This window comes from Sceloporus undulatus, chromosome 4 (assembly GCF_019175285.1).
Source record: "Sceloporus undulatus isolate JIND9_A2432 ecotype Alabama chromosome 4, SceUnd_v1.1, whole genome shotgun sequence".
NCBI classification, from domain to species: Eukaryota; Metazoa; Chordata; class Lepidosauria; order Squamata; family Phrynosomatidae; genus Sceloporus; species Sceloporus undulatus.
In genome coordinates, this window is record NC_056525.1 from 173,010,421 (window position 1) to 173,037,116 (window position 26,696).

The 26,696-nt window shown below is 42.6% G+C and overlaps 1 protein-coding gene across 1 annotated transcript in view; it reads right to left on the reverse strand.

The window, feature by feature from the left end:
* JARID2 (jumonji and AT-rich interaction domain containing 2) overlaps positions 1-26,696 on the reverse strand; it is a 250,999-nt gene that overhangs the window by 66,307 nt on the left and 157,996 nt on the right. Inside the window, exon 3 of the mRNA XM_042463243.1 lies at positions 25,337-25,478. Coding sequence (XP_042319177.1) covers positions 25,337-25,478 — 142 coding nt within the window. The remainder of the gene's footprint in view (positions 1-25,336; positions 25,479-26,696) is intronic.

The following is a 26,696-nucleotide window of genomic DNA, read 5'->3' on the forward strand; positions in this document are numbered from 1 at the left end:
AGATGATACTTATCTGCCAGTACAGTGCAAAAGGTCAGGGAATAAGAATTTAGTAATGAAGCTTCAGCAATGAGACTCAAGAGTTGCATTTAATAACTCTCAGTTACATCCTCAGTAACTTCTTTGTCTCATTAGACTATACTATACATATTCTAAGCAAAGCTGTGTGAAAATTTCACCTGTCAGTTAGGGTAAAGCAATGGGAGCTAGATGGTAACTTTTAAAAAGCCACAAACATTTTACTACAATTTACTAAAATGAGAAATAATGATAAGAGCTTATCTGACATTATGACCTGTTCAACAGTGGAACAGACTGCCAGGGGGGCTGGATTCCTCTTTGGAGGTATTTAAACATCATTTGAGTATGCTTTAGTTGTGTATTCTTGCATAGCAGCAGGTTTGACTAGACGACCCTTACAGTTCCTTCCAATTCTATTATTTTACTAGGGTCCTAATTGTATCTCATAAATAACCTTGAGCAGTGAATTACTTATCCAGAAAGGATTTATTGTTGTTGTCACTTTCAAGTCATTTCCAACTTATAGCGACCCTATCATGGGGTCTTCTTGTTCAGAGGGATTTTTGCTATTGCCATCTTCGGAGGCTGAGAGGGTGTGGTTTCAATAGCTGAGTGGGAATATGAACCCTGGTCTCCAGAGTTGTAGTCCAATACATAAACCACTACACCACATTAGCTCTCAGAAAAGATGTTTACTTGCAACTAATTGCAACTATACTAACAGATGTGACTTCAGTATGTTGATGACAACTGATGTATTCCTGAAGTCTCCTACGCATCCAAGACAACCTGCAGAAAAATTCCAACATAACACCAAGACTTGTTTCACCCCTACAAAGAAGCAGGGACTCAAGACAGGGTATCAGCTATGGATGCAACCATAAGGAAGTTCCATAAAGTAATATATAGCATGTTTTTCAATTTCCCTTTTAATCCTAATTATTCTTTGCCTCATGCTAGCCAAAGCCACACATTTCTTTTATTACCACTTGGCTATGTAAGGTATGTGATGACATCACATGCAATTACAAAAGAAAATACTGGAAATGTCCCTCCCCCCCACTAAATTTGATTACAGAATTCCAGTATGAGGGTATATATTGCCTCTTCTCCAGTTCAAAACAACCACAAGAAAAGCTACCCATTTTAAGTGGGAAATAAACCATTTGTTTTGCCTTTAGAAGCAAGGCAAAATCTCATACTGTATATGTTAATTTATAATACGATTTAGAATAAAAATGTTTTTCTCAATATGATGTGGTAGATATGTGGAAGGACCCTGTGTGTGTGTGTGTGTGTGTGAGAGAGAGAGAGAGAGAGAGAGAGAGAGAGAGAGAGAATGTGAATGCATTTAAATTTTCTTAATCACATATATAACATGAGCATGTATCCTATGAATCCTTGTTAGCATCAGCATGGCTCTCCAGTATCACATTTGATAGTTTTCAAAGAGGCCCAGCCACCAATGAAGTTTAAAATTAAAATACAGGCAACCAAAAAAAATGCACATAACAATACAGTTAGATCATGGTTAAAAAATAAAGAAGCTCACTCATTATAATTCTTGGTATACAGTATTACAAACATTCCTGTGGTACTGTGAGAGGAAAATAGCCCAAGGAGACGCTTCATATCTAATGGAAAATTGGTTATATAAATTTTATGACATACTGTATATATGTTTGTATGAGGGGAAAAAGAAAAAGGGGAAAGAAGAAATGTGAGCATTTGTATCTGTTTGGAATCTGGTCTGAAATCTGAAGGATTTCCGTATAGGAAATAAGCAGATATTTTTTGTAAAACTAGGACTCCTAGCTTGCTGTACAAAGTATGTAACTTTAATCTCCTAAACTTTTGATGACTAAATTATTACTTGCACCATAAGGGTGATGGCAGGTAGCAACATGGATATTTACACAACAAACCACAGGTCAACTGAGGTCTTTACAGAGCCTTCAGGTGATTTCCCCATGACTAGAAGAACAGGATTTTAAAAAAAATGACTGGGATAGTAGAGGCTTAACATTTTTTGTTTAAAGAAACAAACTGGTTCACCTGACAGAAATACAATATCTAACATTATTTGGACTGGTAAAGGAAGTGTTGTGTAACATGGATTTCAAAAGCAGTTAAAACAGTGGAAAAAATCTGCTGAGAAAATTGCTTTATTGAATTTTGTTCACTTAATTAATTTCACACCAATTGCAGCCACAGCATCAAGTCTTAACGCCCCACAGAAGCCTGGAAAGACCACCTACATTAAACAGTTCCACCTTAAAGTGGGGAAGATAAACATAGCCAGAGTAAGTCAGAATTATGGGAGTTTTATTATGCTTCTCAAATTTTCTTTAGTCAAAATTCCACTATTCTAAATTACATGGTAATTCTAAAATGCATGGTACACTCTACTATAGGCACAGGTGGGAATCATACTGGCTGCATGTAGCTACAGAAGGTTCCTGTGTGGCCCTCAGGAACCAAGAGCCCACTGTATACTAGGTAAACCAAACACAGTAACATCTGATACTTATACAGGGCTTTAGAGCAGGAAGGAGAATGCCTGGCCCTTCAAATGTTGGGTTGAGTCTTTCACTATCTCTAACTTGCTTGCTAGGTTTAATGGGATTTGCAATCCAACCACACTTGGAGAGCTATACTTTCCTTGCCGTTGCTTTAGAGCAGTGATTTGCAAACTTTAGTCCTCCAAGTGTTTTGGACTTCAAGTCCCAGAAGCCTCAACCAGCTTGGTCAACAGTCAGGAATTCCAGGAGCTGATGTCCAAAACAACTGGAAGACCAAAGTTTGGGAACTGCTGCTTTAGAGTTTATATTGCTGTAAGAATCATTGAAATTAATCTTATGAAGAAGATTGTTGTTGATGATGATGTGTGCTTTCAAGTAATTTCAAACTCATGGGAACCCTAAGGCAAACTTATCACACGGTTTTCTGGGGCTGAGAGTATGTGACTTGACAAAGGTCACTCAGTGGGTTTCCATGGCCATTCAGGGGAATCAACTCTGATCTCCAGAGTCGCAGTCCAACACTGCACCATGCTGGCTCTCTGAAAAAGGTTAGTCTTTTATTACATAGGAAATAGTGGGCCTAAGGCAACCCTATCAACCTCCTGACAGTTGTCAGATATATTTCTGGGAATACGAGGGATCATGAATGTTACAATCCAAAAATATCTGGGAGAGGACACAATTGCTCATCTGCTGTCAACTGAAGGGCTGGGATATCTCAGGATTCACTTCCCCCCATGTGAACCTGTTGGATATTTTGCTAGTGGCAAAAAAGGTACAAAATAAGAGCTAAACATCTGGTTTGAAGCAACAAGAGAGGGGGGGGAGAGGAAAAAGTGCAGTGGGCCCTTGGCATCCACTGGGTTATGGTTCCAAGAACTTCTTTGTATACCAAAATCTAGGGATGCTCAAATCCCATTAAATACAGTGGCACAGTAAACTGATATCCCGTATATAAAATGGCAACATCAAGGTTTGCTTTCTGGAATTTATACATTTTTTAAAAAATTGAAACTGTCAGTAGTTGAATCCATGGATACAGAGGGAAGTCAGCTTTATTTCAATTGTGGCATACTAATTGTGAACTGCCCTCCTAAGAGAGGTGATTTTGGTGCTTCAGACATTTTTATTTCAGTCTTATTTTAAAATCTGGCCTCGTAGTATTGTTGTATGTCTGCTGTCTGCTCTGCATTGTTTTAACTTTCCATTCTACTGCCGCTCTTTTAAATTATTTTATGGTTAGTTTGCTATTATTTGGCTGTTACAAGCTGCTTTTTGTTTGACCATAGGAGAAGGAATAAAAATACATAATAAATGAATAAATTATGTACAATCTGTGCTGTATTCAAATGGGCTCACCTGATTTCATAACAAGTTGGGAGGATCAAAATCACAATCTAAAGCACTAGGATTCTGCACACATAAATCTTTCCATTGACCAGCTGCCCCCCTCTCAAATCAAACACACACACACAAGCCAGACCTGCTAGAGATAAACAGTAACAGCAATGCTGTGTGAGTTATTTCATCCATCCTCTCCAGGGTTGAAAGACTTCCTGTTCAATTAATTCCTTCATTAATTCCTATCCGTTTGACTAAATTCTCCCCGTCTGCCAACAGGAAGTGATAAAAGTCACAAGGTCAGCTTGCTTCAGGGCAGCTTAACCTCTCATGAAGGTTACTGTCTGCAGTTTGAGCGCACTAAAAACCAGATATCCTGCAGCAGCTCAGTGGGTCCTTTAATAGGTTCCCACCATCTGGGTCCCAGTAATTTCCCCACATTCCAATGGAAAATAAAATTGGTTTTAAGTTGCCACAACCTAAGATGAGCATGACACTCTCTCTGATGAAGCTGCAAGGATGCTACCCCTGTTAATCTCTCCCCAATAGATTAACGGAGGGGCTTAATAAATATGGCAACACATGGACCCAAAGCAAAAAACACTATACAGTTGCCCCTCCATTTTCGCAGGGGATCCTGGACCCCCTCGCGAAAACGGAGTTTTGTTTATATTTAAGCTCCATTGGCTTGAATATAGGCACAGGTGTACTCCCCATTCATTCCCCCTCCATTCATCCCTCGCACATAAGTGAGAGACGCGAGTCTAAAGACCACAAGAATGGAGGGAGGACTGTACTAGTACTTGGAATCATATATTAACATTGTTGGTCCAAAATACACTGCAGAAATAATCCAGTTTGAGACCACTTTAACTGCCCTTACTCAGGGAATCCTGGGACCTGTAACCTATTGTGGTACCAGAGCTCTCTGACAAAGAAGGCTAAATATCTTACAAAACTATATATCCCAGAATTCCGTAGCATTGAGCAAGGGCAGTGAGAGTGGTCTCAAACTGAATTATTTCTGCAATGTGTTTTGGACTGTTGTTGCTGTTGTGGGCCTTCAAATTGTTTCCCACTTGTTGCCAACCTGAAATGAGCCTATCATGTTGTTTTCTGGGGCTGAGAACATGTTACTCACACAAGGTCACCCAGTGGGTTTCTTTGACCATGCAGGGAACTGAATTCTGGTCTGCAGAGTTGTAGTCTAATGCTCAAATCACTACATTATGCTGTCTCTCTATATTACCGTACAACTGAAATTGCAGGAAAGTTATCCTGTGTTGTATGAATGGGGCTTTTAACTATGGTTAAGTGAAGCTGCTTCATTCCAATCAAAAGACATCCTCTACAATTCAGATTGTGTATTTCATACTGTATGTGACTATTTACAAGAAGCACATGTATGACTCTTCCAAAGAAACTATGTTTTTTAGGTATTGGCCAACTTTCCAGTTCTACACTCTGACTGACCTTTCTTGTAAACCATTAACTGTGCCCATGTACCATGAATGGACATCAAAGTCAGAAACTTTTTTTCAAAGTTAAGGTTGCTTGGCTTGTGGTAATTGCTATTTGGCATTCAAGTAACTGCAGAGAATGTTTTTAAACACACATGCCACTTTTTAAAATTGATCTTGACTATTTCCAGTAGGTTAAACACTATAAATTGTGCATAATAGAAGCTGACTCCAAATACCATGTTCAACCCCATGCTCTATACTCTCCCCTCAGGGTTGTAATAATAGCCAGACTTAGAAAAAACAAGGGAACAAATAGGAGTGGGTTTTTATATAGTGTACATTTGGTTTAAACCATGTTTTAATGAATGAATTAAAAATGAATTAAATAAACCAAATGAATTAAAAGAACACTCCTATTTTTCCCTTTTTTAAAGTTTGGCTATTACTACTATTTTCCAACAACAACAACAGTTTGCATTTAAACATATTAACTTTAACAGTTTATTGGCAGTTGTTTGTAGTTAGACCAGTATCCAGTGTCAGTTGCTTCTTTTTAATCACTTTATTGTATAGTGCAAGAAAAGCCATTCAGAAACAAATCCTTCAGCTAAAAAAAGTTCAACCAAAATGAATTGTTTGTATGTTTTACTTTATATAGTTTACATATATTCAGAATTAATAACAATAACAAAAAATAAATATTGGTGTTTTCCTGAAAGATGTAAAGCATAATAACTTTGGACTGCTTATGTTAGAAAGCATTAAAACATGGTTCAACAAGCTTTCTAATACATAAAATAATGTTTCACTGTATTAATAAGCAGAATTCCATTTTTAATTAAAACAATCCAAAGAAAAACCAACTAACCAACTAATAAAATAGGACATGGTTCAAACAAGACTAAAAAAAATAGTTTTTCTTTTTAAAAAGTATTCTCACCAACCCTGCTTTTCTGGTCCTGCCCTCTCACCTTGCACACTCTGATGCCCTGCTTTGTGGATCATGGCAATTAGTGTCAAAACTGGGCAGAATTATGCTTACCATTATCCACAGTTTCTCTCCAAATCAGAATTTATTTTATTTCTTTATCTGGTCCATAGCCCTGCATTTCCCCCCCATAAGGGCATTCAAAGAATCAAAAAGTACTGCTTAAAGTGGATTCACAATTATGGTTGAAGTAAAACATAAGAATTACTTCACTGGGTCAGTGCAGCTCAGTCTTCCCCAACATGGCACTGTCTACAGAGGACTGGACTACAACTCTCATCACCCCTGTTTTGCATGGGTGGGAGTAATGGGAGTTGTATCTCAGTATCTGGAGGACACCAGGATGGGGAAGGCTAATCTATTTTGGCCCAGCATATAGTCTGGCAAATAAAAAGCCTACTGGAATCTACTCAGTACATTAAATAAGATACACTGTACTTTTCCCCACTGGTCTCTTTGTATTTTATATTTGCCTCCGGTTGATACACGTTCATTTTACTTATCTATGAGGACTGATCTGGCTATCTTAGCCATTATGACCATATCCTCTATTATCTTACCTGAAGTTTTCTTTTGTTTCCTATTGGTACTAAACCACCCCATTTTACAATCTAATTAACTACCTATACCACTCATTTCCTGTATTTTGAGGAGATTGTCACATTTCAGTTTTGAAATAACTATACTTTTCAGCTGACAGGAGGAGGACTTTCCTCCAAACTAAGAGGGTGTACAGACCAGCACTTTATGCTGGCCTGCACCTGAACTAGGGCTGCAGTAGGGTTAAGCATTCACACGTTCGGAGTCCTATTGCTGCCTGTGGCCACCATCTTGGCGCGCACCTGTCCAGATGGTGTGCACCATGATGGTGTCCCTGGTGCACAGCACCCAAATGGCACTGTGCACGGGGGACGTCCTAACGCCGTGCTGGGGCACTTATGGTGCCCCTTGCACAGCGCAAATAGGAGCCACTTTTTGCAGCTTCTTTTTATACCGGGTTGGGGGTGTGGCATGCGGTTTCCGCATCCCCAACCCAGCACTTTGAGGGGTGGCAGAGAGCCGCCCCGTAAGGGCTGTTTGTACAGCCCCTAATTTACCAAAATGTTCCATGCAGATTCTATAATCCTGATCAACAATATATTTTTTCAAGTTTGTTTCATGCTCCTTGTTCTATGAGATCAATACTGTACCTATGTCTTGAAATATGATTTTTAAACACAGCCAAGTATTCTGGAACATGGATAAGAGTGAAACAACATTTGCAAGCCCTACCCTGGGTCATTTAGAACTCTTGAGTCAGGTTCTCTCCTCCAACACACATGCACAAAGAAATTTAAAGCTGATGTGAATTTAGCATTTGCATTCCTAGACTAAGCAATTTCTATAAACAGGCCTGTATGGAATTGATGTCACACATGAGGCTGAATCCCTTTGACAATATGGCCCTGGATAGAAACATACACACGACTAGGCAAAAGAACTGTTCAACCTTGCATGAATGCAGAATAATCCAAACTAACAAATACACACTTTTACCATGACCCGATCACACCACGGATGGAGCAAAGGGCTGCATGTAGACCTTCACATACATGCAAACCTCTTTACAAATTCCTGCTAGGTTGTCTGGATTGCAGCCTTAATTATACCATAATTTTGCTATTTATTTATCTGAAATTACACTCCATTAAGCCACCAAATCATGTCTGATCTTGAAACCTAAGCAAAGTCAGCTCTGGTTAGCACTTGGATGGGAAACTGCTAATGAATACCAGGTGCTTTAGGCTATATTTCAGAAGAAGGAACTGGCAAAGCTATCTCTGAATATTCCCTTGTTTAAGAAAAGACTTGAAAACACATACACACACAAGAGTGGCTGTTATACTTTGGTCATAACATGAGACAGAATGACTCAGTAGGTAAAACAATAATGCTGGGAAAATGGAAGGAAACAGGAAAAGAGAAAGACCACTTTACAAAAGGATTTAAATCAAGGAAGCCACAATCCTGAGTTTCCAAGACCTTAGCAGACCTGTTAATACATGTTGTCTTGGAGATCTTTCATTCACCATGTCACCATAGGTCAAAGATGACTTGATGGCAAATAACAACAAATAGATATGCTCCTTTTTGTACTGCATTCACTATAACTAATATGTCTGAAATTCATTTTCGAATTGAAACAGAAAGAGCAAAAATTGTAATTTTACTCACATTGAGAGTTAAGTCTTTTCAAGGAACCCATTAAGGAAATTGTAATGTTTATACAAAGGTCAAACTAAGTGATTCAAGTCTAACATATCTTAAATCAAAGTATTCTTGTTCTACCAGTTTGTGAACTGTTGCTTGAAACCAGTTTGTAAAAGGGCATTTGAATCTCAATGAGATTCAACAAATTTCAATTACAGTAAGATTCAGAATAAACATTGGGAATAAACCTTCCCATCCATTCGTTAAACTTAATAATTCAACTTGCTAACTTCACTGCCTTCAGCAGTGAAAGTACAGTGCGCTCTTGCTATCCATGTTCTCACAGGTATTCTCTGTGACATTAGTAGGACAGAGAGAAGGACCTTCCCAGAGGATCTCAAAACATGTCCGGGTTCATATACGAGAATCTATCCTTCACATAACCTGGGCTTGATACATATAAGGCTTTACAGTTTGTTGTACTGTAGTAGAGACAATTATGAAACCAGGAAAGGGCTTGTCTCAAAATCAGCAGTGGGTGGAAATCACCTGGAATTGGAGTCTCCATAAGGGCAAAAAACCTACTTTAGGGGAAAAATGCAGACTACAGTCCACACTTTTCCTACTCTGATCTATATAAATCTGTGATAGTACGTTTTGGTATGTGTGTACGTGTTCTCTCTGGTTTAGAAAAAAATGTTTTGCTTGGTATACTAAAGCTATGCTGTAATGCTCCCCCCCAATTAGGTGTTTACTACAGAGCTACCTGTGCAACAGCACCTTAACATCACCAGAAGACAACAAAGTGCCTTCAAACGAAGCACTTGAAACAGAACTTGTTTCAGTAGGGACCACACCAGATCTCCACCATTTCATGCAATAAAACTGTGCTTAATTTACACAAATAGGCAATTAAGGACAGGGCACATAAACCACATGGAATGACTACATAAAAAGGACTTCTACCATGATTTTAGGAATCATTTTAACTATGGTGTCTTGAATTATTATCCAGTTCAGTTATCCAGGTGGAGTAGAGAATACAGACTCCCAGGGGTGAGTAAACTTGCTCAAGCTCTTATCTGTGTCAAAATGCAATACATACTTTCAACACTATAAACCTGTATACCAAGCTCAAAGGGTTTCACAATCCTTTCACACCTGATGAATATTTAAGGAACATCTTCCTAAAAGGGTGGGATTGTAGTTATGCCCTTTTTTTGTAAAATAAAATAGTGATCTATATTACTACGGTATATAACAATTATAATAATGAGTAAAATCACTTCATTGCCACCTGTAAAAGCAGTGGCTTCCAACACAATAGAAGTCTGGGTAGATGTGAGACTGAAATAAGGACACTACCAATGTATATTGATCTCTGGAGCTAAAGCTTGTTGTAAGCAGGTGGTCATCAGATCAATGAGTCACAAAAATCTCACCTTTTGTAATCAGGGAAAAGAACAAGTTGGGAAGGTTGAAGTTAATTAAGTAAAAATATACACAGCCAAAGCAAAGTAAGTCGTTAGTCACTAAAAGTAAGTACACTAGGAAATATTGACAAAACAATTAAGTGAAGGAAAAGGAGAGTTCACAAATGGACAGAGCACTGAAAAGTTCCAATCCAAAAACAATGCACTCTTATTTTTAAACCATCAACCAGGCTGTTTTCTTTTGGCAAAACTGAAGTATTATATATGTTGTGCCCAACTATTCATCTTAAACTTTCACATTACTGTTCTATTAAAAGAAGAAAGTCAAGAGTTCAAAGGATAGCATTTGACATATAATTTTGGTTTCAAAGCCATTTCAGTGCACAAATATTCCAGAAGTTATTGGTACAGATTAACCCAAATCCTTCAGTTTGGTCAACAATCAGTGCTCCAGTTCTTTGCCTTAAGGCAGCTTGAGGTATGAAACTCTTGAAAAAAAGGTACATTCAGGTGCTGATGCCTGAATATTCCTAAGAATGAGACTTGCAAAGAAGCATCACTGAAGTGCTTTCTCTTTTCCGTGACTCAGTTTCAGTGTACATTCTTGCTTTTCAATATGAAAACACAGTCTAGTCATAAAACCTTTTCCCCAAGCAGCTTCTTAACCAACCACAGAAAAACGAGCTGAACAAGCTTTGCTATTATTCTATCACTGGAATGGATTTTGGCTGGGTTTTAGTAAATATTGAGTAATTATTACCTGGCAAAAAAGCTCAACAATTTTGGAAACTACATTTACAATCAACTGGAAGTAATGATGTTTCGGTTGTTGTGTGCCTTCAAGTCATTTCTGACTTATGGCAATCCTAAGGCAAACCTATCTTGGGCTTTTCTTGGCACAATTTGTTCAGAGGAAGTTACCTTTGCTTTCCCTTGAGGATGAGAAAGTGTGGCTTGCCCAAGGTCACTGAGTGGGTTTCCCTGGATGAATGGGAATTTGAACTCTGGACTTCCAGTTTTCTAGTCCCTTACTCAAACCAGCTCTCTCTAGCAGTAACGATGGTACTCTCAAGTAAACTCAGGGGCTGTACAGGCTGCCCCTTCAGACTGGCCTTTCAAGGGAACAAAAAAGGAGCCAAAAGCAGCTTTTTTGAGCCCTTGAAAGGGTGCCATAGCCGTGGCAGCAGAGCTATATTGTGGCTGTTCAATGCTGTGTCATCTGGACACAGCACCAGAGGTGCGCCATAACACCATGAGTCATCTGAAGCAGCATGTGGTGTCAGGGTGCCCTGGGGGCTGGAGTCAGGCATGGGGCATCAGGGCACTGCTCCTGACTCTGCCCCCTGGCTGGCCTTTCAGGCCGGTCTGTAAAGGCCGTAACATGATGAATGTAGTATCCTTTTTTAAAAAAATCATTTTGTTAAACATTTAGTATACAAGTCCAATTTTGCTGCTTTCTTGAAAAACTTAATAGTGACTTGAAACTCCTAAGAAAAATGTAGTCATCATGAACAAGTCAGACTACATACAGGAGGCTGAGAGACAACTCTCCAACACTACATTTTACAGAATCCTCTCTAAAGATCCCACTGACTACTATCTAAAGGAACTATACAGAATTCTCCAGCAATGTACAGAGCTGAATTAAAATGAGCCCAAACCGGGCATCTTGTTTACTATCCAAAATAAACCAACAAAGCAATCCAGGAAGACCCACCGTTTGAAGCATTAGAACCCTTACTGTTGGTGTATATGGATATATGGACTCTCAGTTCTCAGACCATGAGCTATTAACACTCCAAGCTATTTGAAGAATAAAACTGATTTCTTGAAGAAAATAAAGTCTGTCTACAATCTCCCAGAGAACACCATCCTAGCCACTATGGATGTGGAATCTCTATACACCAATATCCCACACCAGACTGGACTACAAACCATCAAGAATATCATCCTGAAAGAGGCTACAGCGCACCTAGTCACCAAACTCTGCCAATCTGTACTCACTAGTGCATTGCTGGCATAGGATGGAATACGTGCTGAGAAAGCATTGATCCAGGTCAGCCATGATGTTTGCATATTGTGGTGCCATATGGGTACATGTTATCAAAAGTGAAGCAGTTATGATTTACTTCATTTCTGGGGAAAACATGTATCTTCAAGGTATCTATATGGCACCATAATGTGCAAACATTTTCATGGCTGACCTAGATCAATGCCTCCTCAGCATATATGCCATCCTAGACCAGCAATGCTACACTTTACATTGGAGAAACAGGACAGTTTCTACACAAAAGGATAAATGGACAAAAATCTATCATTTAAAATTACAATTACAATACCCTCAAACCCCCAAATGTTGCAGAACATTTCACCCCAGCTGGACATATAGTAAAGGAACAAGGAAATTACAAAAGAAGACTAGAAAGAGAAACAGCTGAATTTAATTATAGTATATTTACAAATTCCAATCTATTAAGAGAGATATGAGCAGAGACAATGGCTTCATGACACATTATATATATTAATACAAGAGTCCTTGCTACTGTAATAAACGGAATCTTCACACACAGGAAACTGATTTTTTGGTAAGCAGAATTATTGCTTTCACACATCAATACTAACTGATCATACTAAAGAAGTGAAAGACCTGTATCGCCTTATGAAGGCCTTTAACATTTTTGGTTAAGTGTCATGATTTGCATTCTTCTGGATCCTACTGCATTCTACACCACCACCACCCCCCACACCTGTGTAAATATACTCTAAGCAGTTATTATTACTCTGTATTGCATCTGAAGAAGTGGGTTTATAGATATGAAAGCTCATGAAAAATTAAAACCCGTTTTCACCTCCCCCTCTTCGTTTTTTTGTTGCAAGAGCTTCTTCTTTGAAAATTACATCAAAGAAGTGAAGCACTCCATAGTGTCCTTTTCAAGTTTAATTTAGTTCTGAATTGGTTTCACATATTTAAAAGCTTTATCCAGTTCTCCAGAACTGGATTTAGAGAATGCTTCACTTGTTTCTCATGTACCAATACTCAGTTCTCTAGATAATACACAAATTAGTGTAATGAGGAAGTAAATGCTTTCAGTTTTCTGGGGATATTAACTGTGATTATATTATTGAGTAGATTGTTTCAGAGCTGTTTCCAGTCTTCAGCAATATTGCAAAATGGAGAAGACAGATGGACACTGTAATTTAAGTCAAAATTAATACTTCTGTGTCCATTAAACACACTCTAGATATCTATGACTAAAGCACAACTGATGAAACAAAACTACACCTTTAGATATCAATGTATTGGACAGGAAGCTTCTTTGTCAAACTAGGTCAGTGAGTTGGGAACATGAAAGATTACACTACACTGTCAGTGCTTCATTTATAAGCAGAGCTGTGTTGGGGGTTTAAGCTCATGTGGAAGTTTTACGTCATAATCAGAAACCACACTCAGTAAATCAGAACGATAGAGGTCAGTAGAACAGACTTAGTCATGGGGGATGGATAGCACTGATGTTCAAAGCTACTCTCCTTTACTCTAAGTGAGTGCCTTCAACTTATGGCAATGAATTTCATACAGTTTTCTTAGGCATGGAATACTCAAGAGTTCATCATCTCGGCTTGATCCCACTTCTTTTCCAGATACTGATACAAAAACTTTAAAATGTTTAGCAATTATGAATTATGAAATGAAAAATAAGTAAAAGTGCAATCTAACTAGTATCTGCTTAGAAATACGTTGCAATTAATCCAATGGGCTTTCCTTACAGGTAAGCAAGTACAAGTTTGTGATGTATGTTTATAAATTATTTGGCTTCTGTCTCAACTGTTTTACTTTTAATCATGACTATAACATTACATGGAAGAAAATGCTCTAAAATCCAGGTTTATCTGTAGCCTATTCAATAAGTAAACAAATATCTAAGTGCCAATATAGTCTCTACGATGGATTTTTTAAAATTGTGGATAGAATAAAGCTTGAAACTACTCTGAGAAGAACTGAGTGTGATGTTTTTGATGTGCTTGATTCTGGCAATTGGACGTCTTCCAATATTTGCTAAGGGAAGATCATAATTAATTAATATCTTGTAACTTGATTATTATGTTCCAGGTGTATTATTTTTTTAAAGTTATTTAATTATTATGGATTAGATCTGGGGAGGAAATTTTTCCCCTCTAAATACTGTTGGATTGCAATTCCCAGGAGCCCTATCCAGCATAGCCAATAGTGAGGAAAGCTGGGCAATGCAGTCTAACTTAATCTTGAGGGCCGCAAAATTCACATTCTAGGCTAGCTTCTTAGCGCCAAAAAGCAAACTTGCTGAATCCCTGGGACTTACGTATGTATTGATGTAATAAATTCCAATCATTTCTATGGGTCTAGATTTTAGCCCTAGTTTTAAACCTTAAAAGAGTATCTGTGAAAAAGGAATTCATTTCTATAGTAATATATAAAAAAGGAAGTAAGAAAGGGGTAATGGTGATGATTCTCAAAGGTAACATGAGTATGTTGGGTAGGCTTATCCACCCTGTGTGCTTCAAATGAATGCATTCTATACTTTAAACACTCATTATTTCTAAGTCATTATATTCGAAGTCAACAATTTCACATACACACTTGAACAGGATTAAGCCACTTTATAGCTTATACAGTAGGTGTTTAAAGTGCTGCGGAGAGCGTTCTTTGTTAAACTACAAAGACAAGTTGTCCCCGAGGAAGATTCATAATCATTATTTTGACTGCAGCGAAGTATTTGGCTTTGAATATTTTCTAAGCACCATACTAGTACTGCTGTGGATGATGACATTTGAAGATTTGATAGGACAATCCCTCTGTTGCATATCTAATCCCTACAGGGTTTGTGGTGAGTTTTAACAGTTTATAAAGTACTTTGATATCCGGAATAGAAAGATGTTCTACAGTGGACAACATTAAGCCACAAGGAAATGAAGGAAATCAAACAATCCAAGAGCATCACTGCACCTGACTCAGGTGCATTACACCCGCATCACTGCACCTGACACAGCCATTCAACCACAGTTAGTAATAATTCCTTCTAAGCAAGCTGTCACAGGATAAATAGAAACTTTTAAGAGAAAGGAACAGGGAAACATTCTTAGCTTTTATCTACAAGGCTGCCCTAACTCTGCATCACTCTCTAGCACAGCCTGTAGTATGAACAGACATTTGTCAAGCCCCCTGCATCAAAACACTGGAACTGAAGCAACTGCCAATGGCTATCAAAGGAGCTACTCTAGAGAATTTGTCCCAGAGCATTCTCAAGCATTATTCACATGGAACTGCATGCTATAATTTTGAGTAAGCAATTTGGGTGGACCCAGAAGGCAATGTTCTGAATGTTGGAGGCATCCTAGAAATAGGTCAAAAAAACAAAGAAGTGGCCAGAAGACTCTGCTTTTGAAAAATAGGTTTCCCTGAATGTTGAAAAGTATATGGGTGTGAGAGGGGAGCTATGGCCTATGTAAAATAGGAATCACTGTTCCTGATGTTTTTAAGAAAGAAAATTCACCTTTTTATTTTGTCAGAAAAAGGATAGCTGAGGGAAGTGGGATCAGCCTGGGGGTTATATGCGGCCCAAGGGCCACGTTTCACCAATACCTGCTATGAGAGCTTTTTTCTGAGACAATTCATTTTCTATTATGGAAATAGCTATGTGTTTTTGGCCTGTAATTCTCACTGGCAGGGTCAATGAAGTGGGATTCTGGGAGGTGGAATCCCACAATCGCACATCACTGAGAAGTATGCGATACTGAAAAGACGGAAAGAACTACACTGAAAAGTTACAGAAAAGATCACTTCTTTGAACTCACAATGCCTGACTTTCCCAGTAAGCATGGATGTGAGGGGATTCCAGGAACAGTTGTTCAAAAAAGTAATGTTTCCAAGTGCTGCAAAAGGGCAGCCATTTTAGAATTCTTTAAACAGTTTTTTAAAAATGGCCTCAGTCTCACGTAGAAAGCAAATAAAATGCTTAAGGATTGCTTTTCTTAAGTGTTCAAAACCAGGTCATGTACATAACCTTACAACAACACTGCAAGAGAGGCCCATATTGTTATTCTGCGGTGAGTCTACCCAAATAATTCTGCTGACACTATTGGCATTCTCAGATGTCAGCACAAAATGAATTACAATATCCTTGTACTACTCCCGAGCAGGTTTGGGTGTAACACTTCCTCACTAGTTTAAGCTAATACTACAGTATATGGTCAGGTTAGGCGCCAATTTAATTAAAAGCAAGATTCTATCATCTCTGAAGCCTGATTTACTACTCAGCAAGGGCCTCAAAGGGCCTTTGCTTCATTATCTGTGCAAAGCTTACAACTTGTTCCAGTGCGCATAGTAACAAGGCGTACAGCCCATGTGGCATTACTAGAAAACCAAAACCAATGCATATGCTAGTTAGGAGAGTGAGAGAATCACTGATAGCCTACGTTTGGCATACTCCTTGATTAAATGCATATTTCACTTGGCAGCATGCCATCAGCTTTGCTCAAGGCAGCACAGAAACATTTTAACCACTAGAGGGCAAAACTTACCAAATGTAGATATAACAATTGGAGACTGGTTTTTAAAAAGGCCCAAATTTCTTCTACTTTGTACCAAAGACTATTAACTATAGCTTAAAACATATACAACTACAGTACACGAAAAACAGAGAAGACTGTAATTGGATGAAGGACAGGTTGCTTACCTGTAACAGTATTTCTTCGAGTGGTCATCTGCGAATACATACAAATGGGTTTCACTGCGCCTGCGCAGTGCTGCTCGGAACCTACTGGAATCACTGGGCAGAGTTAACTCTGCAACATATTGAAACTTTTTGGCGGTAACTCCGCCCACCCATTATAAGGCCCCTGCCTTCCCGCTCTTTTCCCCAGTTCCGCAATTTTTCCGCCAAGCAGGTGATGGAAAGAGCCAATGTGAGCAGGACACTGAGGGGACGGACGGGTGGGATTTGTATGTATTCGCAGATGACCACTCGAAGAAATACTGTTACAGGTAAGCAACCTGTCCTTCTTCTTCGTGGTCTCTGCGAATCATACAAATGGGTTTAGACTGACAAGCTAAGGTATGCGGCGGAGGGAGTGTCCTGAGACCAAAGCTATGGTGAACCAAGGGTATATTTATTACAATAAAACACCTTGAACCATAAAAAAGTCAGTCTTTTGTTCATGCACAGATGAAATAGCAATAACGTTGCTAAACCTGAGGAGGGAACAGAGGTCATGCAAGACCGATCCCATAGAACTTGTGCAAATCAAAATTCAACAACATAAACAGTGTCAACTGTACAAGTGTAGTAAACACAAACATCAGTAGTGCAATCAATGCAACCCTGAAACCAACACAGCCCTCCCGAAAGCTGCGTCTCGAATGGCCCTGGTGTCCAACCTATAGTGCTTAATAAAAGTCAGAGGTTGGGACCAGACAGCAGCCTTGCAGACATCCTCCAAAGGAATCCCCGACAGGAATGCAGAGGATGCTGCCATTGACCTTGTGGAGTGGGACCGAACCCTGCCAGGGAGCGGATTGCCTAACAGTTCATAGCAGAGGTGGATGGTACCAGCCACCCATTTGGATAACCTCTGCGCAGACACAGGCAACCCTTTCTTCGGTTCCGAGTAGCATTGGAAAAGTCTCTCGGACCGACTGGAGGCAGCAGTTCTGTCCAGGTAAAATGCCAGTGCTCTCCTGACGTCAAGAGAGTGTAGGCGTCGCTCCTCATCTGACGTCGGGTTGGATGCAAGAGTGGGCAACACAATGTCCTGGCACATGTGGAAAGCAGACACAACCTTCGGCAGGAAGGTGATGTCCGTACGGAGGACCACTTTGTCCTTGTGGAACCTCAGGAATGGCTGGTCCCTCCGTAAAGCACAGAGTTCGCCCGCACGGCGGGCAGAGGTGATGGCCACAAGAAAGGCGGTCTTCCAAGTCAACAGTCTCAAGTCCGCTGTGGCCATCGGTTCAAAGGGCTTGGATTGGAGAGCGGACAATACCGACTACAAGCTCCAAGCCGGCGTTGGTACCGACACAGGAGGATACAGGTTGGCACAACCCTTCAGGAACCCCTTCACCAAGGGGTCTTTGAAGAAAGAAACCCTCCCCCCGAACTGGTATTTGGCACAAATGGCAGACAGGTAGCATTTGATGGATGTGAGGGACAACCCTCCATCCAAAAGTGCCATCAAAAACTCCAGCACCACTGGAGTGGACACCTGTGCAGGAGACAAGCCCTTTTGGTCCAGGAAGAGGCGAAATCTCCTCCATTTCAGGGCATAAGAGTGCTGGGTGGAAGGTTTCCTCACAGCCAGGATCACCGTCCTCACTGCCTCCGGCAGGGCAGTTAGGGCTGTATCTTCCAGGCTACCAGCGGCAGGCTCTCGATGTCCAGGTGGAGAATCCGTCCGCCCTGGATCGACAGCAGGTCCGGACGAGGGTCGAGACGGAGGAAGCATCTCCTGGAGAGGTGGAGAAGGGATGCGAACCACGGCTGTCTCGGCCACCACGGGGTGATCAGGATCGCATGCGAGCGGTCTGTTGTCATCTTGGACACCACTCTGATGATGAGAGGGAACGGAGGGAAGGCGTAGAGGAGCTCCCCCGTCCAGAGGAAAGCGAATGCGTCTCCGAGGGATCCGTCCAATTGCTTCCTGGAGCAGAACTGGGGACAGTGGCTGTTCCACCTGGTCGCGAAGAGGTCGATCCGGGGGGTTCCCCACCGATCGAAGAGGTCGCTGACCGTCTCGGGATGGAGCCTCCACTCGTGGCACACCGAGGGGGATCTGCTGAGGCGATCTGCCAGCTCGTTGTCCTCCCCGGGAAGGTGAATCGCCTGGAGGAGGACGCGCCTCTGGATGCACCAGTCCCAGATGCGGAGCGTGAGGTCGAGCAGGGTCCTGGATCTGGTACCACCTTGTTTGTTGATGTAGTACATCACGGTGGTGTTGTCCGTCCTCAGGAGGACCACTCTTCCTGTGACAGCAAACTCGAACGCCCTCAAAGCCTTCTCCACTGCGAGTATCTCCAAAGCGTTGATGTGGAGGAGCTTGTCCTGTGCGGACCACCTGTCCTTGACGACGAGGTCGAGCAGGTGGGCGCCCCATCCCTCCAGGGATGCATCTGTTGTCAGAGTCAGTTGTGCCTGGGGCTGATGAAAGGGCATCCCGGTGCAGACGTTGGAGCTGTCTAGCCACCATCTGAGGGAAGCGGCCACCGGTCTCGGTACCGTGAGCCACTTTGAAGGAGGGTCCTCCAACGGAGAGAAGATGGAGAGGAACCAGGATTGGAGAGGTCGAAGAAGAAGTCTTGCCCAGGGGGTGACGAAAGTCGTCGATGCCATGTGGCCCAGGGCGACTTGAACATCTCTGGCTCTCACCCTTCTGTGGGAGATGCACGGCCTGAGGGACGTTGTCAGGGCCTGAAACCGGTCCGGAGGGAGGAAGGCTAAGCAGTTTTCGGAGTCGAGGATGGCCCCGATGAACTTGACCTGCCTGGTCGGAGTGAAGTGGGACTTTTCCCTGTTGACGACCAGCCCGAGGGAGTCCAAGAGGCGCAAGGCGAAGGAGACTGCCTCCTGCAGCTCGCCTTGGGATTCGGCTGCAAACAGCCAGTCGTCCAGGTAGGGAAAAACCATGAAGCCCTTCTGATGAAGGTATGACACCACCGGTGCCATGCACTTTGTGAAGACTCGTGGAGCCGTGGCCAAGCCGAAAGGAAGCACGTTGTAGTGGTACGAGGCGGAGCCGACAGCGAAGGCGAGGAATCTCCGGTGGGACTCTCGGATCTCAATGTGGAAGTAGGCGTCCTTCAGGTCGACGGTCGCGAACCACAGGCCCTGGTGGAGCAGAGGCAGAATGGAAGCCAAGGTTACCATTCGAAAGCGACGGTAGTCAAGGAACAAGTTCAATTGTCTCAAGTCCAGGATGGGCCTGATGCCCCCATCCGCTTTCGGTACCGTGAAGTACCTGGAGAAAAAGGCCCGAGGACAATGGTCGGGCGGCAAAGGGGAGATTGCCCCTTTACCAAGCAAAGTGCGCACTTCGTCGAGAAGGGTGTCCGAGGGGGGAGTGGACATGAAGGCTCCAGTTGGAGGGAGCTCTTGGAACTCGAGGGCATAACCCCTACGGACGATGTTGAGAACCCACGAGTCCGATGTTATGGAGGCCCAGGTGTTAGCGAAGGGCCTCAGAATGTCCAAAAAGAAGAGGGGTGAAGGAGAGACGAAGCGCGCTGCGTCCCTTCAGGCTCTCTTCTTCCCCTGGTCGGTGTCCTGCCGGCGGGACTTGCGGTACCGAGGCGGGAAGTTGCGACGGCCAGAGGAGGAGGAAGACTGCGAGGGGAAGCGGTGTCTCTGGGAGCCCTGCTGCTGGGACTGCCGATCCCAGGGGAAGGTCCCCTGTGACTGACCTTGCGGCTGCCACGGGCGCTGACACTTCCGGAATGGAGAAGCCGGTGCTGAGGACATGCCGTGCTTCTTCGCCGCCGCCTTCATCCTGAACTTGCGGTTCAGGCGGTCGTCGGTCTCGGCGTGGAAGAGCCCGGTCCCGTCGAGTGGCATGTCCTCGATGGCCGCCCTGACCGTAGGGTTGAGGTCGGAGGCCCTCAACCAGGCGTGGCGTCGAAGTGCCATGGATGCTGACATGGCCCTCCCCGAACAGTCCGCCATATTCCTGGAAGTGGTGATGAGCCAACTTCCAATGGAATGGGCCTCGTCCCTGATCTCCACCAGCTGCCTCTGGATGTCATCCGGGACGTCCGGGACGAGGGGGGAGATCCGTTCCATGAGGGTCTGGATGTAGGCCCCCATGCAGGCAGTGTAGTTGGCAGCCTTGACCCCAAGAGCCGAAGCCGAGTACGCCTTCTTGGCCAGTCCGTCCACCTTCTTCGCCTCCCGGTCGACAGGGGAGGTGGCCTGCTTCGGGACGAAGCTGTGTTGGGCTCCCTCTACAATGGCAGAATTCGGCCTGGGGTGGTCGGCCAACCAAGGGCAACTCGCCAGGGAGACTCTATAGAGTGACTCCACCTTGCGGGAGGGTGCCGACAGGGTGGCCGGGGAGTCCCAGGACCTCTTCACGATGGTCTGGAGCGAGGGGAGGAGGGGCAGGCAAGGCGGAGTAGGCACTCGTCCGTGCACCCGACGCTCAACCGGGTCCTCAGCGTCGTCTTCCGCGGAAGCGAGCTCGATGTCGAGGGCCCTCGCCAGACGTCGTCCGATGGGGAAGACGGCTCTGGGTTATGCATCCTCTGGGGAGAGGCCGGGTCCGAGAGGACATCCTCGTCCGAGGGTGCCTCAGAAGGAAGCAGCGGCTCGTCTTCGGAGTCCAGGTCGGAGGAGAGAGGGTCCGTCACTCTGACCTGGGATCTCGGTCGGGTTGGAGCGAGGTCGGCTGAAGACCGGGAGCGCCTTCTGGGTGGAGACGGCGACCTCTCGTAGACCGACACGGTCGGGACCGATCTGGACGGGGTGGCCCGGTCTACGGGATGGGGGTTCAGCCTGGTGAACTCCTTCATCGCTCTGTCCTCCGACACAGACACGTAGTACCGGCGCGACTGCGTGTCGAAAAAGAGGTCGGGAATGTCATGCCCGCGAGGTTGATCTTCCTCATCATCAGTTGCCGGGTGGGAGGGCGACCAGTGCTCTGGGGAGCGAGGGAGAGCGGTGTTGTCCGTCCCGTGGACAAAGTCCATGGTGGGCAGAGGCAGTGGAGTGTCCGGTACCGGGGTCCCCCGATGTACCGGCGTCGGCTCCGGGTCGCGGGGAGCTGCCGACGCAGAAGCGCGGGCCTGTTTGGACGGAGAGCGCTTCTTGTCCTTTGCCTTCGGTGGATCGGTGGTGGTCCGATCCTTGGAGGGTTTGGACTTCTTCGGGGCAAGGTCACGACCGGGTTTGTCGTGGTGCCTCTTCTTCCCAGGCCTGGGAGGCTCCTCCGCTGGGAAGAATGGATTGTCCGGGAGGTCGAGGGGGACAGCGGCCGCTGCCGACGACGAAGGCCTTGGGGACTTTTCCCCTTCCACAGGCTCAGCCAGCTCCTTAGGCTTTGGGGCATGGCGCGATGCCTTGGATGCCTTGGAGGATGAAGGCGAAGCCAGGTGGACCTCCGGCTCGGTGGCCTTCTTCGGACGCAAGCCCTCCGATTTCCCCGCCGGTTTGGAGGTCGGCTCGGTACCCTCAGTCCCCGACGACTTGTGGGGGCGCTTGGAGGGTTTTTTGGTGGCACTGGGCGGTTTGGAGCCACAGGCCACATCGGAGGTGGTGGAAGGGGTCCCGGCCGGGACACACACCACGCTGGGGACAGCGGCTCTCCCAGATCCGATGCTGGACACACTGGCCCGAGAAGATGAGGCAGGGGGCGCCGAAGGCGGGACAGAAGATGACCGCGATCCTCCCTCTTGCACCTTCCCCAGGGCAATCGCCGAAGTGAGCCGGGACTCACGGTTTTTCCGGGCCTGGGACGAGAGGGATCTGCAGAGCAGGCAGGCCTTGGTGTCATGGTTCTTGCCCAGGCACAGCAAGCAGGAGGAGTCCTGAACGGGCACCTTGCCCCCGCAAATGTCGCACTTCTTGAAAGGTGCAGGCATTTTCGAGGTCGTCAAAGCCAGAGGAGAATCCAAAAACGAGGTCAACAGTCCGAAAGTCCGAAGTTACCAGGGGCGGGAGACAAAGAATGGTCAAAGTACAGTCCGAGGTCAAAAAGCGAAAGTGATTCCAAGCAAGCGAAAGTTCCCTGAAGCAGCTAGCGCGGCGGAAAAAAGGAACTGGGGAAAAGAGTGGGAAGGCAGGGGCCTTATAATGGGTGGGCGGAGTTACCGCCAAAAAGTTTCAATATGTTGCAGAGTAAACTCTGCCCAGTGATTCCAGTAGGTTCCGAGCAGCACTGCGCAGGCGCAGTGAAACCCATTTGTATGATTCGCAGAGACCACGAAGAAGAAGGATGGATATCCAAAGGCTAAATGTCACTTTCTTGATCAGAAATGCTATTGGTTGGAAATTAAGAGTTAGCAAGATTTCCAAATTGTTTTAGGCAAATTCTCCTTGTCTACAATGGCCAGTTTTTGTATTATTATGAGCTATTCTGCTTTGGCAGACAGAGATCTGGGATATGGAAAAGTATCTGTTGTACAGTTAAATCTTTTCTTGTTCTGGCTCAAGTATAATTTTTTAAGTAGCTACATACACACAGGCAAAAAAGCTTCTTGATAATAAACCATGTACTGTCAGGCATGCCAAAGCACCATATATAAAAACTTATCTGAGATACTGCTTTATTGGTGACCTAAATCCTATAGCTAGCTAGCTAGCTAGAGTAGACCCAATGAATCAAGTATATTTACCTTTCGGTTGACTAACCATTCAATGGTTGCTTCAGTGGAACTAACTAATATGATTCCAGCTTTGTTTCATTATTTTAAAAAGGCTTCTGCTGTTTTTCCATACAAAAATGATCTCGACAGAATCACAAAAAATGAATAAAATAGAGCAACTGAAAGTTAAAATATACCACTAAATGAAGCATCTCTATTTTCAAATTTTAAAAAGTTTTTCCTCTTTTTGTTCTTAACAAGTAAACCTTGCAGGGAAGCAGAAGTGTTCCTTTCTAAGACTGGTTACGGTAAATTATTTTGTGCAATTGTAGACCATGAGCTGCCAACTGGCCAACCATGGTTTAAATAATGTTTGTCCTGCTTTTATAGGATCAGTTTACTTTTACAGGAACAGTGCTCAATTAATAGCCACTAATTAAACTGATCCCCTCTCCCTTTCAGTTTTCAAGTTCAGGTTTTGCTTCTCTCTTCAAGCTTCAGATTTTGTTTCCGTCCTCAAACAATTACTTGACAGGAATGGGAAACTGTGAAAATGTAGTAGTTTTAATAACGGTATCAGCAAACTCATGATTTTTGGATAAACTATTTATCTCAACAGCTGCTTATGCTAATAAGCCTTGCAAAGGGGGAAAAGCTCAAAATTAATATGCAGAAAAGAGATGAATCCCCACCCACTAGGAAGTGATGTGTAAATAAAGAAGGGAAAGATGTTCAGGAAACAGATCGCAGGGTTTTCTTTACACTCTATTATTTTAAGGAAGTATTCTCATTTTAGGTCTCAAGTGGGTCCCCCTCCTCATTTTTTTCCTTTTTACTTTAAATGTATGGAGTTTGTACCAAGCTTCCTGATATATTTTTTTAAAGATTTTCTATAGAGGCTGTCTAGTAATTTCTCTATTTCTCTTGTGTGTGCATCCATCATGCACTACTGCAAATGGCTTTCATTTTCCATAACTAAAATGGACATTCTCTTCACTCTGTTTTTAGACCATCTGGAAAAATAAAATAAAATCCTTCAGAAAAGTGCTTAGGGTTTCAAATCATCTTTACCGAATACATTTTGCTCTGAAGCTGTAGCATAGCCTTTTCAGTAAGCCATCTTTTCCCAGGCATCCAATTTTCCTTCTTAACTTGATACAAGAAATAAAATCCCCCATAACTCACTCTGTACTTGCAGTGTGTTTTCTCTATGAAATTGGCAGGGACTCCTCCATCTTAGTTCACATATAGGAAGTGGCCCAGATTGCAGCATAATGAGAGTCAACAAGGATTTCATTACTGACTTCTCGCAGACAGGAGCAAGATTGTTACAGTATTATCTCAGAGTAGCCCCCCTACTGACAATAGCCAACATCTTTATAATGAGGTCCCCTATACAGGCAGCACTCTGATTATCTATGTTTTTTAAACTCTTGTCCTTTGGTTCCATTCCAAGTAAATCAAATGTGATGACACTAACGGTTCCCTCTCATGAAATTACATTATTTGTATGTAAACTATACAGTGACAAGGACAATTACCTTCAGAGATTTGAATAAACAGTATGACTACATGTTTTGTTTAACAAGTCAACCTCTGCAAAAATAAAAAAGGGAGGTAAGTGGGAAGCATGGAATTAAACAAAATAGAAGACTACAGAAAGGAACATTTGCTTCAAATGAATCAAAGATGATGAAACAGTTTTCACATCCAAACGAGATGTTCATTGTTTTGCAGAAAACAATTTTTTCTGCATTTCTATAAAAGAGAAGGAATCTGTGGTTTTTCCACTGTAAAATAACAACCAATGGCACTATTAATAGTAACACGTGTATTAATGTTTTCTACTGGCCTTGTTTGCTTTGCCATCTCTTTCAGACAGAACATTTTACAACTGAGAAAGCAAGACTAAGGTAATTACTTTCTGACTGTTGTGAAGTAAGCTGGAATTTGAAATCACACCTCTGCATTGTTCAGATACTTTGGCATGAATGGCACCATCATTCAGCATACTTGTTTGTGTACCGTTAGATCACTGGAATTTAGGAGAATCTGACCTTTTTCTTGATGGCCCTTCTTCAAAATCTGAAGAACTAATGTCATTGCTAGTTGAGGACACTTGCGATGCATCATCCTTTTCATTCTCTAGCTGTTCAGAGCCCGGTCGTAATCCTTTAGACTGGCCATTACTAAGGAGTCCTGCAATTAATAAAGACAAAAGGATGGCCATAAGAAACAAAATGACAAACCAACAAGAGGACTAACAGTAAATTCATTCGAAAATATACAAAAAGTACAACATATATGTATACACATTTTTATTGATTTAAAATAAAATAATTGTACAAGATGTAACTTAAGTGGTTCAAATAAGACTTTCAGTGATCAACTACACTGTTTAAACCAGTATGCAAAGGGAGTACCTTTGAGACTAACTGAAAGAAAGAAGCAGACAGCCTGAGCTTTCGGAGATTTGAGCCTATGCTTCCTATGCATCTGAGGAAGGAGAGTCAAATTTACAAAAGTTCATGCTACCAGCTTCTTTCTTTGCATACTGATTTTCCAGATTAACATATCTATGCCTTTGAATTCTACACTGTTTAAAGTATTTCACAAATTTTATCTCCATGATCTTTTCCACAACCTACATTGCTGAGCTGAGATTTCAATTAGTAACTTTCTGGCTCAATACACACTTTAAATTATGTATGTATGTATGTATGTATGTATGTATGTAAATAAGTATGTACATATGTATGTATTTTAAAAGCTTCCTTTTAACAAGGCAGTATTGGATTATGATTACAGAGAAATAAAAAGACAAAAGGAAGGAGACAGCTAGGCATATACACTAATATAAGCTGGCAATATTTCAAAAAATGTACTTTCTTGAAGTTGTCATGCACTAGTTAAAGCAGCTTGTTTAATAAAATTCAATACAATAATCAAAGAACAAAAAAATCAATAAAGTGAAATCAATAACAAAAACATCCAGTCTCCCAAGTCATTATAAGTAACTGCAGCTAAAAACATATGCATAAAACAAAATTCAAGATAAAGCCAAAGAAAACAAATTGGGGCTTCAGAGCTTTCCTAAAGGCTTTGGGGTTAACAGGTTTTAATGGATCCCAGATCACAGACAAGTTAGACATGATGGAGGCAGATGTGTTTGCAGTCGGTACATACCTAATCACATATAAGACAAGAGTGTCTGCCTTTAGTTAAATATTAAACAAGAAAAGGGGGACATGGGTGCAGGAAGATGAACCATCTTCCATACCTTGTAAACCCATATTCTGGTACTTCATTCAGTATTATTATTATTATTATTATTATTATTATTATTATTATTATTATTATTATTATTATCATCCCGCCCTTCTCCCAAGACTGGGACTCAGGGTGGTTACAACATTA